The 14,060-nt window shown below is 35.3% G+C and overlaps 1 protein-coding gene across 12 annotated transcripts; it reads left to right on the forward strand.

Moving 5' to 3' along the window:
* The first annotated feature begins 338 nt into the window (after positions 1-338).
* On the forward strand, positions 339-13,665 carry LOC116002147 (putative late blight resistance protein homolog R1A-4). 12 transcript variants are annotated; one of them, XM_031242196.1, is made up of 12 exons: positions 339-3,618; positions 3,792-3,864; positions 9,632-9,707; positions 9,797-9,912; positions 10,288-10,477; positions 10,568-10,620; positions 10,739-10,853; positions 10,944-11,015; positions 11,392-11,462; positions 11,554-11,633; positions 11,729-12,191; positions 13,163-13,663. In XM_031242196.1, the coding sequence occupies exon 1, from the start codon at positions 549-551 to the stop codon at positions 3,615-3,617; it is 3,069 nt and encodes a 1,022-aa protein (XP_031098056.1). In that variant the 5' UTR covers positions 339-548; the 3' UTR covers position 3,618; positions 3,792-3,864; positions 9,632-9,707; positions 9,797-9,912; positions 10,288-10,477; positions 10,568-10,620; positions 10,739-10,853; positions 10,944-11,015; positions 11,392-11,462; positions 11,554-11,633; positions 11,729-12,191; positions 13,163-13,663. The 12 variants fall into 12 exon arrangements, with proteins under 12 accessions (XP_031098056.1, XP_031098061.1, XP_031098052.1 ...); XM_031242201.1 differs by having other exon boundaries at positions 339-1,929; positions 2,269-3,618; positions 10,568-10,853; XM_031242192.1 differs by having other exon boundaries at positions 10,568-10,853; positions 11,729-11,852; positions 13,163-13,665.
* The last annotated feature ends 395 nt before the right edge of the window (positions 13,666-14,060 follow it).

Raw genomic sequence — 14,060 nt, forward strand, 5'->3', positions numbered from 1 at the left:
GGTGGCTGTTTAATAATAAAAATAAAAATAATCAAAAACTTCTAAATAAAAAATAATAATAAAATAAAAGTAAAAAAATCATTAAAAAATAAAATTTTTAAAGAGGGACACATGTCAGCTCCGTGTTGCACTAACTTGCTAATCAAGTAATTTTGGAGCTAATTGAACATTTTAGCAGGTTTAAGGGGTTTAAATGGAGTTTTTTTTAGTTAGGGGATCCAATTGCACTATCCATTTGACTTAGGGGGCCAATTTGACACTTTTTCCAAATTTTTAACTATATGATGCTCTAAAAAGAAGACCACACTAAACACGAAATTTGAGTGTTTGCTCGGCTCTCTTATCTGAAAAGTTTCTGTTTTCTCTGTCTGAAACTCTGCAAATATTGAATTATTACCATGGCTTCCTTTTTTCTTTTTTTTTTTTTTGGCAAATATTGCAATGGCTTCCAGCTGTTCCTCTCTCATTTCTTCTTATCTCCACGAATTTAACTTTCTCACCTCTCTGCAAAACCCATCTTAATTACCTCTTCTACACCACCACCGCCAATGGCTTTTGCTGCTGTGACCATTTTAATGGACACTCTCCACCAACACTTCCCCCAACCCACTCCTCGTTTCCCTCTTCGCAACAAAACAAAGGTCAAATTACTTTACAAACATCTTTCTTCTTTGCAAACCTGTCTTGAACAAGATTTCAAAGTGGGGGAGTGTGATGAAGCAATCAAAGCTTTGGAAGCACAAATGAGAGATGTCTCCGTTGAACTAAGGTTCCAAATTGAACACCAATTGAGATTGTTTTACCTGGGGAAATCCATGAAGGTTAGGCTTCACTCTGCTCAGAAGCTTCTCCCAATCTTGAATCGAGCAATTAAAGACATAAAAACTATGGATTTCGATTCTATGTTGCGCATCTTACCCAAGCACTTCATGCTGCCTGTATCAGGCATGCCTGCTCATATAAAGAAAAGGGTTAAATCTTTTTGCACACAGCATCATACTATCTTTTATCGTCATAATATCTATTATAAAAATTTATATAGAAAAGAAGAAAGTAATGATGAACAGGAGAGCAAAGATGAACAAGACAGCAAGGATGAAGAAGAAAGCGAGGATGAGAAGGAGAGTGAAGATGAACAAGAGAGCAAGGATGAGCAAGAGAAAAAGGGGGAACTAAAGAGCAAGGATGAACAAAGGAGGTGTATGTTGTATGAAGCAGAAAGTATAATCAGACAAGAATTGAGAGCTTCTTATCTCAATAAATACATGAAGCAACGGATTGAGGCTAGGCAAAGGATTCGTCAAATCTTCACACAAGGAATTAAGCTCACATCCTACATCAAGAAAGAGCTGTTGAAGGTTAAAAATGCTGCATACCACCAATCCAAAATCTCACAAAACAACAATCCTGCTTCTCCTACAGGCGGCAACATTACAGTTGGTGATGATTTGTTGCAGCATACTTCAAAGCCTGCAATCAAAATGGTGGGCTGCGATGATGAGTTCAACACGATAATGGACAACCTGAAGCAGCAATCCTCAAACCGAGAAATTGTCTCAATTGTGGGGATGGGAGGCATCGGTAAAACCACCTTAGCTAGAAAAATTTATGGAGATGCTTCAATCATTTCTCACTTTGATTGTCAAGCTTGGGTTACTATCTCACAGGAGTATAATTCGAGACAAGTGTTCCAAGGCCTTCTTCATTCTCTTGGCCGAGGGGTCTGTAAAAACGATGAAACTACCAACACTGAATTGGCTGAGCTAGTATACAGATGTCTAAAACATCAAAGGTATTTGATTGTTATAGATGACACATGGAGTATAGATGTTTGGGGTGATTTACAGAAATGCTTCCCGGATGACAACAATGGAAGTCGAGTCTTATTGACCACTCGACTAAAAAATGTAGCTGCATACGTCTCTGCAGGTAGTGGTTTTTGTCATAACAAGTGTTTTTTGGGATCATATGAAAGTTGGGATCTTTTTTGCAAGGTGTTGTCTGAGAGAATAATTTTGTCCCCTAAATTTGACATAATTGCTAGAAAGATAGTAGACAAATGCAAAGGATTACCTCTTGCAATTACTGTGGCTGCTGGACTCCTCTCAAACTCCAAAAAAACAATTAATGAATGGGAGAGTATTGCAAAAAATATTCCTACATTAAGTTTAGATCATTCTAATCAGCTGTGTGACATCATTCATTTGAGTTACACCTTCTTACCCCATCATCTTAAGCTTTGTTTTCTGTCATTTGGGTGTTTTCCAGAAGACTATGAGGTTTATGAAGATGTGATTGTTAACTTTTGGGTTTCAGAAGGATTTCTAAAGGTTTTGAGGTCTGAGAGGTTAGAAGATGTGGCAAGGAAATCCTTACAAGATCTTGTAGATAGAAATCTTGTTCTAATTTGTGAACAGAGAAATATAATAGCAGGTGGATTATCAAAAGCATATCAAATGCATGATGTCTTACGTGAATTAGCCTCGAGAGAAGCCCAGAAGGAGAATCTATTATATTCTAAGCAGGGTAATGGCATGGGTTTGAGGTATAAGATAATTCCGCGACTAAACTCTTCTCGTATATCTCAACCATGGAGTACTACTCAATCAAGAATTTGTAGTTACAAGTCTTTAACTCATTCTAGCAACACCTCTTCATTCATTGATGTATACGGCTACACTAAGCTGGTGCATATGCATTCTAAGTTCTTAAGGGCATTGGTGCTACATGGATTCCTCAATATTTTACTGGAGATTGCAGGTCTAGTGCATTTGAGATGGTTAAAAATTGCTTGTGACTTGAATATCTATTCTCTACCTTTGTTCATGTTAAGGAATCTACAGAAGCTAGAACTTCATAGTTATTCATCCTGTGATTCCCTTGATATCTGTGGATTACCTCAACTAAGGAATCTCTCTATTAGGGAAGGCATTGCATTAGTTCCACCAAGATCAGTTCATCATAATTTGGAGAGGATTAGATTTTTGGATTATAGGAGTTGTACTGAGGAGCTGTTTGTGAGAATTCCCAATGTAAAGACATTGGGAGTTACTAGCACTCATCATTCAGAACGCAAAGCTCACAATTGGTTTGAAAGCCTTGCCTATTTATATAAATTGGAAGAACTGTTGTTTTGTGGCATAGATCTTCAACCCGAGTTTAAAACTCTTCATTCTGTGGGGATATTGAGCCTAGATAAGTTTTTGCCAAATCTTAAGAAGTTGCAACTCTTCGATACGAATTTAAGATGGAAAGATGTGGATCTTATTGGTACATTGTCTAAGCTCGAGGAACTCAAATTGAGAGCTTGGTCTGTTCATGGCCGAAGATGGGAACCTAGAGACGGAGGGTTTCATGGATTAAAGTTCTTGGCCATGACTAGTTGTGATCTACAATGCTGGGAAGTCACTAGTGGTCATTTTCCTGTCCTTGAGTATCTAGCCTTCATGTACATGGGTTACAACGGTGTAAAAGAGATTCCTAGTGATTTTGCAGATATAGCTACTCTCAAGTCTATCAATTTATTTGAATGTTCAAACCAGTTTATGTCTTCTGCCAAGCGTATTCAAGAAGAGCAGCGAGAGTACGGAAACGACGCATTAGTTGTTGATATGTAAGGTAAGATTTCTAGCTATCTTTATCTATAAAAAAACGTTGAAATAAGATTATAATCTTTTTAATCCTTAATTATAAGATTATAATCTTTTTAATCCTTAATTATAATAATCCAAATTTATTTCAAATTCAATGATTAATTTCTAAACCATAGATCATGATGTTTTGCTTTTCAGCCAGGGGGATGCCAATAGGAGGTATTCAAGAAGAATTGAATGAAAATGAGCTGCCTTTATACTTTCATAACAGGTAAGTTTTGTTTTTAAATGTATTATTAGCTTACTAAATTGGTTGGGGAAAACAGTTGGTAGTGTTGTTAAACTGTTAAATAAATGAGTTTATTAGCTATTACAGCTTTAAACTGTTAAATAAATCTAACATTGGGCATTGTAATTAAAATATGAACTAAATGGGGGGGGATTTGGCATAGGGTTGTGTAAGTAAAAGATTAAGTACGAGGAAGCTCACATGGGTTGGGAGATTTAACATGGAGATGTGTAATTAAAAGATTAAGTATGTGGAAGGTCACATGGGTTAGGGGATCTAACATGGAAATGTGTGATTAATACAAAGAAAGGTATAGAGCTTTGATTTACTTTTGCTTTCGTCCCCTTTGAACTGCAGAACTTCAACTTTCTCTTCTCTCTGCTAAACCAAATTAAAGCAATAATCCATCTTAATTAGCTCTTCAATTCCATCTACAACATTACCAGCTATGGCTTTTGGGGCTGTAACCATTTTAATGGACACACTCTATCAACACTTCCTCCAACCCACACCCCTTTTCCCTCCCCGCAACAAAACAAAGGTCAAATTACTTTACAAAAATCTGTCTTCTTTGCAAACCTGTCTTGAACAAGATTTCAAAGTGGGGGAGTGTGATGAAGTAGTGAAAGCATTGGAAGCACAAATGAGAGATGTCTCAGTTGAACTAAGGTTCCAAATTGAACACGAATTGAGATTGTTTTACCTGGGGAAATAAATGAAGCTTAGGCTTCACTCTGCTCAAGTGACATGTAGTAACTCTCGCAAATGAGATGTTATGAGATTGAGCCACAGTAAATGTCATATTGAACAGATAGAGTCAATAATACTCACACAAATTTTTTTAGGAGCACTTGCTTCTTCTTCTTCTTTTTTTTTTTCCTACTTCAAATAATTTGAGGAGATAATTTAACTTTTTTCCAAAAAAAAAAGAAAAAAAGAAAAAAGAGATAACTAACACCAATATAGCAATGCAAGTGGATGAACAAGAAGTCAAAAAACATGCACCAATGGGCCATGTGAAAGGAAGACATAGAGAGGTTGCACTAATAATTGATGTCTCTTGTTCATCCACTTGCATTATTATTCACTTATTCAATTTAGTAGTGTGATTGGAAAAAAACAAATTTTATTTTTTAATTAAATAATTATTATAATTATACAAAAAGTTTACTATGTACAAAAAAGTTTAATTTGATCAAAATTGGCTTGTTTCCTTCAATGATGTGACATTGTGATTTATCAATGATGTATAGTATTTATATTCCAACAGTATAGTCATTTAAAATTTATGTATCAAGCCATATAGTATTAATTTAGATTTAGAAAATAAAAACCTAACTACTTATATCACCGAATATAACAACAACGATAATCAAAATTATAAATTAGACCCGAAAAAGCGTCTGAAATTAAAATTCAATATTCAAATTCATATGCTGCAATATCCTTATAATCTAATCAACTTTGGATACAAAACCTGGGTGGGGAACATCACATTAATAGCTTTATTATAATAATAAATTAAGCCACTAACCATATCGCAAGGCAATTAAAATTTTTAGACAGCTCTTATTCATATCCTGTAAATGATAGTGCTCAGACACAATCAATCAATTATAGACCAAAGCTATAGCTTTACTTTTGCTTTTCTCTTTTTGCTCTATTTTCTCAAAAGTAAAGTTGCAGTTTCCTACTTTCCTTCGTCCTAAAGTCTAGTCTGCAATAATAGGAAGAAAGTAAGGGAAAAAATGCTTCGATTTAAATATAGATTATGATTTAAGGGATTAAAACTGGATCATTTGATATTTTAGACATGTATTTACTTTTCTATAAGGTGAATATCGGATTACAGTTGTTATACCGTGGACCATGGTCCAGACTGCATTGTGGACCATGGTCATGGCTGGTACTGCAGTTGTGTTAAACTGATACGGCAGTTGTGTTGAAAGAAAACTGCAGTTACACGAAACAGATGCCGTTTCATCCATCTGGAAATGCAGTTGTGTTGAAAGGTAACTGCAATTGCACGGAATGGATACCGTTTCATCCGTATGTTTTCATTAATCAAAACGACGCCGTTTTGATGTCGTGATCCACAATCCATTGTGGACCGCGGTCCACAGTATAATTTGCGATCGGATTAAGACTTATGAGATATAAAAAAATATAAACAATTCTCAAGTTGCTCTATCAAGAATTTCTTTTTTAAGTTGTGTAACTGAAAACTTTATCTAAATAGACATTTTCCAGTATTTACAGCAGATAACATCAGAAAATACTACAATGATGAAATTACCATTCATTGCTTGTTTGATTAGTTGCTTCCAACTCAGATGCAACAATTCATGAAGGACTAAAATTGCATTTTTTTTTTAAAAAAAAGCCTTGTCTTTATCCTATACTCTGCTCTGCAAATTTTCCTCTCTCATTTCTTCTCATCTCCACAATTTCAACTTTTTCCCCTCTCTGCAAAATCCATCTTAATTACCTCTTCCATCACTGGCTATGGCGGCTTTTGGTGCTGTAACCATTTTAATGGACACACTCCATCGACACTTCCTCCAACCCACACCCCTTTTCCCTCTTCGCAACAAAACAAAGGTCTCTTCTCTTTACAGAAATCTCTCTTCTTTGCGAACTTCTCTTGAACATGATTTCAAGTTGGGCGAGTAGGATGAAGCAATCAAACCTTTGAAAGAACAACTGAGAGATGTGTCGGTTGAACTAAGGTTCCAAATAGAACACCAATTGAGATTGTTTTACCTGGGGAAATCCATGAAGCTTAGGCTTCACTCTGCTCAAAAGCTTCTTCCCATTTTGAATAGAGCAATTAAAGGCGGCATACAAACTATGGATTTCAATTCTGTGATGGAGATCCTAAGGAAGCACTTCACGTTGCCGGTATCAGGCATGCCGCCTCATATATACAAAAGTGTCAAATCTTTTTGCAGGCAGCATCAACGCTTTCTCTATGGAAAACAAGAGAGTGATGATGACGAGGAATGCCGGCTTAGGTACTTCATATGGCGCGTGTCGTCTCAAATAAAGAAAAAGGTGAAATCTTGTTTCAGACGGGAAAGGAAAAGCGAGAGAAGGAGGTATATGTTGTTGTGTGAAGCAGAAAGTGTAATCAGACAAGAACTCAGAGCCTCTTATCTCAATAAATACATGAAACAACGGATTCTGGCTACACAAAGAATTCGTCAACTCTTCATCCAAGGAATTAGGCTCACATCAAACATCAAGAAAGAGATGTTGAAGGTTAAGAATGAATACCACCAATCCAACAACTCACAAAACAACAACAACAATCCTGCAGCTTCTCTTACAGGGCTGGAACTCGATAACATCACGGTTGGTGATTCAAAGTCTACAATCAAAATGGTGGGCTGCAATGATGTGTTCAACACCATAATGGGCAACCTGAGCCAGCAATCCTCAAAACTAGAAATTGTCTCAATTGTGGGAATGGGTGGCATCGGCAAAACCACCTTAGCTAGAAAGATTTATGAAGATGCTTCATTCATTTCTTGCTTTGATTGTCGAGCTTGGGTTACTATCTCCCAGGACTATAATCCAACACAAGTGTTCCAATGCCTGCTTCGTTCTCTTGCCCATACAGGGGCCAGTCAAAACAATGGAGCTAGCAGCTACGAATTGGCTCGTGAGCAAGTATACAGGCTTCTAAAACATCGAAGGTATTTGATCGTAGTAGATGATATTTGGAGTACAGATGTCTGGGATGATTTAATGAGATGTTTTCAGTGGAGTACAGATGTCTGGGATGATTTAATGAGATGTTTTCAGGATGACAATATTGGAAGTCGAATATTGTTGACCACTCGGCAAAAAAATGTGGCCGAGTATGCTGAATTGTTGACCACTCGGCAAAAAAATGTGGCCGAGTATGCTGATTCAGGTAATCATTTTTGCCATACCTTACCTTTTTATGCTGATTCAGGTAATCATTTTTGCCATACCTTACCTTTTCTGGATTCAAATGAAAGTTGGGATCTTTTTCAGAGCAAGGTGTGTAAGAGATTGTCCCCTGAATTTAAAAAAATTGGTAGAGAGATAGTAGACAAGTGCCAAGGATTACCTCTTGCAATTACTGTGGCTGCTGGACTCCTCTCAAACTCCAACCAAACCTTTATTCATGGATGGGAGCATATTGCAAAATGTGTCCCTGCTTTGAGTTTAGATCATTCTAATCAGCAGGGAGAAAACATCATTGATTTGAGTTACACCTTCTTGCCTCATCATCTTAAACTTTGTTTTTTGTCATTTGGGTGTTTTCCAGAAGACCGTGAGATTTATGAAAGTAAGATCGTTACTTTTTGGATTTCAGAGGGATTTCTAAAGGTTTTGAGGTCTGAGAGCTTGGAATATGTGGCAAAGAAAAATTTACAAGATCTTGTGGATAGAAATCTTGTTCTAATTTGTCGAGATAGAAATAATATAGACTTCTATCAAATGCATGATGTCTTGCGTGAATTGGCTTTGAGAGAAGCCCAAAAAGAAAATCTTTTATGTTCCAAGATGGGTTATGATATAAGTTTGAGGTGGAAGAGAAATGAATCAATAAACTCTTCCCATATATCTCAACCATGGAGTATCCAATCAAGAATTTGCAGTTACAACAATATAACTCCTACTACCAACACCTCTTCACTGATTGATCATTGGCACACTACTTCAAGACTGGTGCATGCACAATTTAAGTTTTTAAGGGCATTGCAAGTAGTTTACGGCAAGGAGATAAATGTCCATAATATTTTTCTGGAGATTGTGGGTCTAGTGCATCTGAGATACTTAGCTATTTCTTGTGAGTTAAATATTCATTATCTGCCTTTGTTCATGCTGCGGAATCTACAGGAGCTAAGAGTTCTTTATTATTCATCATGTGAACCCCTTGATATTTGGGGATTACCTCAACTGAAGAATATCATTATTTGGGGTGGCGTCGCCGGCGTTACACTAGTTCCTCCAAGATCGGTTCATCATAATTTGGAGAGCATTAAAGGTTTGGATTATAGGAGTTGTACAAAGGAGCTGTTCTTGAGGATCCCAAATCTAAGGACATTGAAAGTTATGACTAATCCTAAAATTAAATGCAAAGCTCCCGATTGGTTTGAAAGTCTTGTGTATTTATATAAAGTGGAAGCACTAGTGGTTGATGCCAAAATTGGGGAGTTTAGTGCTATTTATTCTATGGGGATGCTAAGCCTAGAGAATTTTTTGCCAAATCTTAAGGAGTTAAATTTGTCTAATACAAATTTAAAATGGAAGGATATGGATGTTGTTGGTATGTTGTCTAAGCTTGAGGACCTCAGATTGGATGCTGTTAAGGATCGAAAATGGAAACCCAAAGATGGAGGATTTGGTCGATTAAGGTTCTTAAAGATATATTCGAGTCCTCTACAATATTGGGAAGCCACTAGTAACCATTTTCCCGTCCTTGAAAAGCTAGACCTTGGTCACATAAAATTGAAAAAAATTCCTGGTGATTTTGCAGAAATAACTACTCTCAAATCAATCAGGTTAAGTGATTGTTTAGAGTCACTTATACCATGTGCTGAGCGTATTCAAAAAGAGCAACAAGAGTATGGAAACCACACATTTGTTGTTGAAATTTTCGGGTAAAATTTTAAGCTACCTTAATTTAAAAAAAAAAAATTAAATTTATATCCAAAGTTATATCAATTTCAACGATTAATTTGTAAATCATAGATGATGTTTTGTTTTTCAGATGCCAGCGGCTAGATTGCCCAGAGGTTGGCAATTAGTGAAGAAAATGCCAGCGGCTGAATTGAATTGAATTGAAGGTGTTTTTGATGACTCATGTCCATGCATGAAAATATGTTATTAAAAGCATCTGATCTGATGCCAATGATGTATCTTTTGCTTGACACAGTGCTAGCTGAGGTTGTCTGTTCATAAGTTCCATGAAGATGAGATGAGATAGATGCAGCCAACACACCACACTGTAATCTGAAGCCTTCAACATCGGTCCCCTGCTGGTACAATCTGGTATCAATATCTTCTATCTATAGTGTCCACTTAAGTTTGTCTGGGTAAAACCAAAGTCACAAATCTTAAGATACACAATTCGAATTGAGCAACAGGCAGGTTTAATTTGTTGGCTTCCAGTTTCTATGAATAACATTCGCCAAATGTATGTATTTTACATACAAGCATACCAGTACGGTAAAAACCGTAACACATTAGAGTCCTAGCTACTTTGGCCAGTCTGCAATGTTAGCTGAAAATATATGCTCATAGTAAGTGCAAATTCTTGTGATTTTTATGTGCATATATGTTTTGACCTGCTTGTATTGCTGTTTTTTGGAATGATTTGAAAGCAAACAAACACTTATTATTCGTTCCTTTTTGCTTTATATGTAGGAGGTTTTGAGTTGATAAGTTGCGGAATGAAGTAAATTGAGAGTATTTTGTACATGCATTGAAGAATTTGGGCCGACGCTAATGCTGGCATGAGGGCAAATGAAGATTCAATGACGGAAGCATCAAAGATTTCTAGTGGTTTTACAAATATAGTTATTCTCAAATCAATCAAGTTTTTGGTATTAGAGAGGTATGAACTTGTTTTTGTTGTATAAGTTATAACTTATTGGATTCTTATTATTTGTATCTATTATCTTACTTAAAAATTCTCTATCCATAGGAAGAGATAGTGATAATAAAGTCAAAAGTTGAAAAGAATTATGACTATGCATGGTAAGGAATCGGGTACTAGAGTACGAGCCATTGCAGCATTTGGGGTTTGAGTGCATTTAGTTGCACAATGTGCTTGGAACAATGTATATTGATACAGACTACATTGAATTGGAATTAGATTCTGATCTCTTTCACCATACCCGTGTGAAAAGCATTTTTATGATGATGGATCATATTAAAGATGTTTTAGCTATGCAATGACTTGATGTATCCATTATACAAGTCTTTATAATGTAAGTTCGTGTATTCATTAACTTGAAAATGTTAATTGTTTATTGATATATTACTTAACGATATTAATGTATTACTTAACGATTTTTCAGGTATCTTCAGAGATTATGCAATCAATTTGGAGTTGACTCAACTAGATTTTTGTGTCACCACAAATAGCAAAGGTCTACTCTTAATTTGAATTTTAATGTTGTGACTACATATATTGGAAACACTATGGTCACATTGAAGGACAAGACATTAATTTTAGCACTATACTATCAATCGTAAGTAATATATTCTTATGTGTTTATATAAGTGAGTTTGAATTATTACTAATTAAATTTGCAATGTATGTGCTTATAAATTGTATACAACATTAGTTGCTTCTAGTGATTAATGTTTGTTCTAGAATAATATATGTTTTTGATCCTATGGAATGTGACCGAAATATAGAACTCAAACCTGTGGTGAATATGCAAGTAAAAATATATCTATATATTTTATTTATATTATGTTTTATAATTTATAAATTGTGTTTATACATTAATGTTATTATAGGGCATTTGGATCATATATGAATCAATGGGGGCAAAAAGCAAAAAAATCTTCCTCAATGGAAGCATGTTAAGGTAAATTACAATAAGGTAATTTACTTATTAATTTGTAGTTATTAATTGTTAGCTAGATTACAAATAATATTTACTATATTTTCATTTGTAGGTATTGAATGTCGATACTATGTTATGAAGTATATGCATGAATTATGCACAAAATATTCTACATTCACTTCTTTGGATGAGGTACGTATAAATTGATACGGAGTATAAACTAAGTATTTGGTAATAATTGAATTATAATTTATTACTAATTAATATAATTAATAATTCATTTGTAGGTGTTTCAAGACACTATGACATATTTCATGGGGATGTTAACTAGTCTAGAGAATTTTTGACCAAATCTCAAGGAGTTAAAATTCTCTAATACAAATTTAAAATTGAAGGATATGGATGTTGTTGGTAAGGTGTCTACGCTTGGGAACCTCAAATTGGATAACTTTGTTATTGCAGATCAAAAATGGAAACCCAAAGGTGGAGGATTTTATCGATTAAAGTTCTTGATGATATATTGGAGTCCTCTACAATATTGGGAAGCCACTAGTAATCATTTTTCAGTCCTTGAAGATCTAGTCTTTGGTTGCATGGATTTGAAAGAAATTCCTAGTGGTTTTGCTGAAATAACTATACTCAAATCAATCTATTTAAGTTGTTGCTAAGAGTCACTTATATTATATGCTGAGCTTATTCAAAAAGAACACAAGAGTATGGAAATGACACATTTATTGTTGATATTTTAAGGTCAGATTCCTATATCTACCCTTGCTTTTCAAAAAAAAAAAATGAAATTACGATTCTATTTTTGAATCCTTATTTTTCGTAATTTTAATCCAAATTTATATCAATTTCAACCATTAATTTCTAAACCATATTTTCTTCAAAAAAAAAAATTTCTAAACCATATTCAAATGGTATGTTGCCAAGAGGTATTACCAACGCATCAATCTATGATACTTAAGGTGGATGTTGTGTTCCCTTTATACTTTCATAATGAGTAAGTTTTCTCTTTCATTTAATTTTTTTCCCAAGATCACTAATTATTTTCCCGAGTAGGGTGGGGCTTCTTGGAGTGTATGCTTTGAAAACTAGGGTTTGAGGAGGATTGGGTGAGGTTACGGTATGTATCATGGCCGGTTACTCCTACCAGGGACCCATTGTCACCGTATTTGTTCATAATATGTGCAGAGAGTAAATTATACTATGGACCAGAGTCTACCTTGCATTGTAGACCTTATTCTAAAAATAATCTTCAGATTTTGTATATGTAGTTGACACATTATGTACCTGTAGTTGACAATTTTTATACATGTAGTTATCATATATATAATGTGTTTGTAATTATCAAATTATTTGTTTACATGTACAAAAACGGTTAATTATAAATACAAAATGTGTTAACTGAAAGTACATAATTTTTGTATTAGGGTTCACAATGTAATATGAACCTTGGTCCATGGTATAACAATTGTGTGCGGAGGGTCTCTCACTTTTGTTTAAGGAAGCGAAGAGGGACAAGCACATCCATGGGGTGAGGGTTGGGCGTGGGGCTCCTCGGGTGTTTGATAAGTGTCAATTTGTACTATTTTTATGATGCATGATGATAAGTGTATTTTTATACACATTTTAACGCCATTCTTTAAACAAGTTTGTGCTTAATTTGAACCATTTATTGCATTGCATAAGGCTTATTAGTATTATTTCTCTTCTTTTAGGTGTTTTTATCTTCAATGGTAAGGGAAGTGAAGAAAAGGGATATTTTTGGATGATTTGCAGCACAAAGGAGCCCTTTTTGAGATGGTCGAGAGCATCATTGGATATTCAAAAATAAGAAGGACCGCGTTCAAGAGACAAGTGATTTTCTATCTGATGACGTTACACGGCCGTCGACATGCCCGTGTAGGGGGCCGTTCCTGAGCACAGACATCGGACGGGCACGAGAAATCCCGTACATACACACGGGCGCCCACACGCCCGTGTCATTGCTCGTGCAACGGTTCCAATCTTGCGTATTAAGTTGTCTTTTATTTTGTTCATATCTAAATTTGAAGGAGGAGAGCAAATAACGTTTTCCTAATTTTCAAGATAGCTTTCTGGCTTAGATTAGACTATTTTTCTTCAAAAGAATTGATCTACTCAACTTACATGCTTGGATTATTAGAGTGGATTCTTCGACCTCCACTTGGATTTCTCCATTAAGAGAAGTTTTTCTTTTATCTCTTGTGTTTTATTTGTGCTATGTCCTTGCTAGATACTTGTGTTTATCTTGTGTTTATATGGCTTATAAGCATGAGTAGTCGGTTGTGGGGTTTGAATTAGAGATTATCTCCTTCCTAAGTGCTAGTTATGTAGATTTTTCATAAAAGGGGAAAACCCATTTCTAGGGTTCACTCTTGTAAAGAAGGTTTCTTGGAGCTACCTTATCTGCCATTCAAGATTTTTAGGAATCTTTAATGTTGTGAATTTTCAGGTCTGTTTTGTTTGCTTTTGTTTCGTTCAACACCATCTTCTGAATTTGTGGAGTGATTGTAAAATGATGTTTCAGGGCACGTAAAATGTTATTGTTTCAGGTCAAAGTACATGCGATGTGTTGTATGAATAATTGCAAGGGAT

Source organism: Ipomoea triloba, chromosome 13, assembly GCF_003576645.1.
Source record: "Ipomoea triloba cultivar NCNSP0323 chromosome 13, ASM357664v1".
Lineage (NCBI taxonomy): Eukaryota > Viridiplantae > Streptophyta > Magnoliopsida > Solanales > Convolvulaceae > Ipomoea > Ipomoea triloba.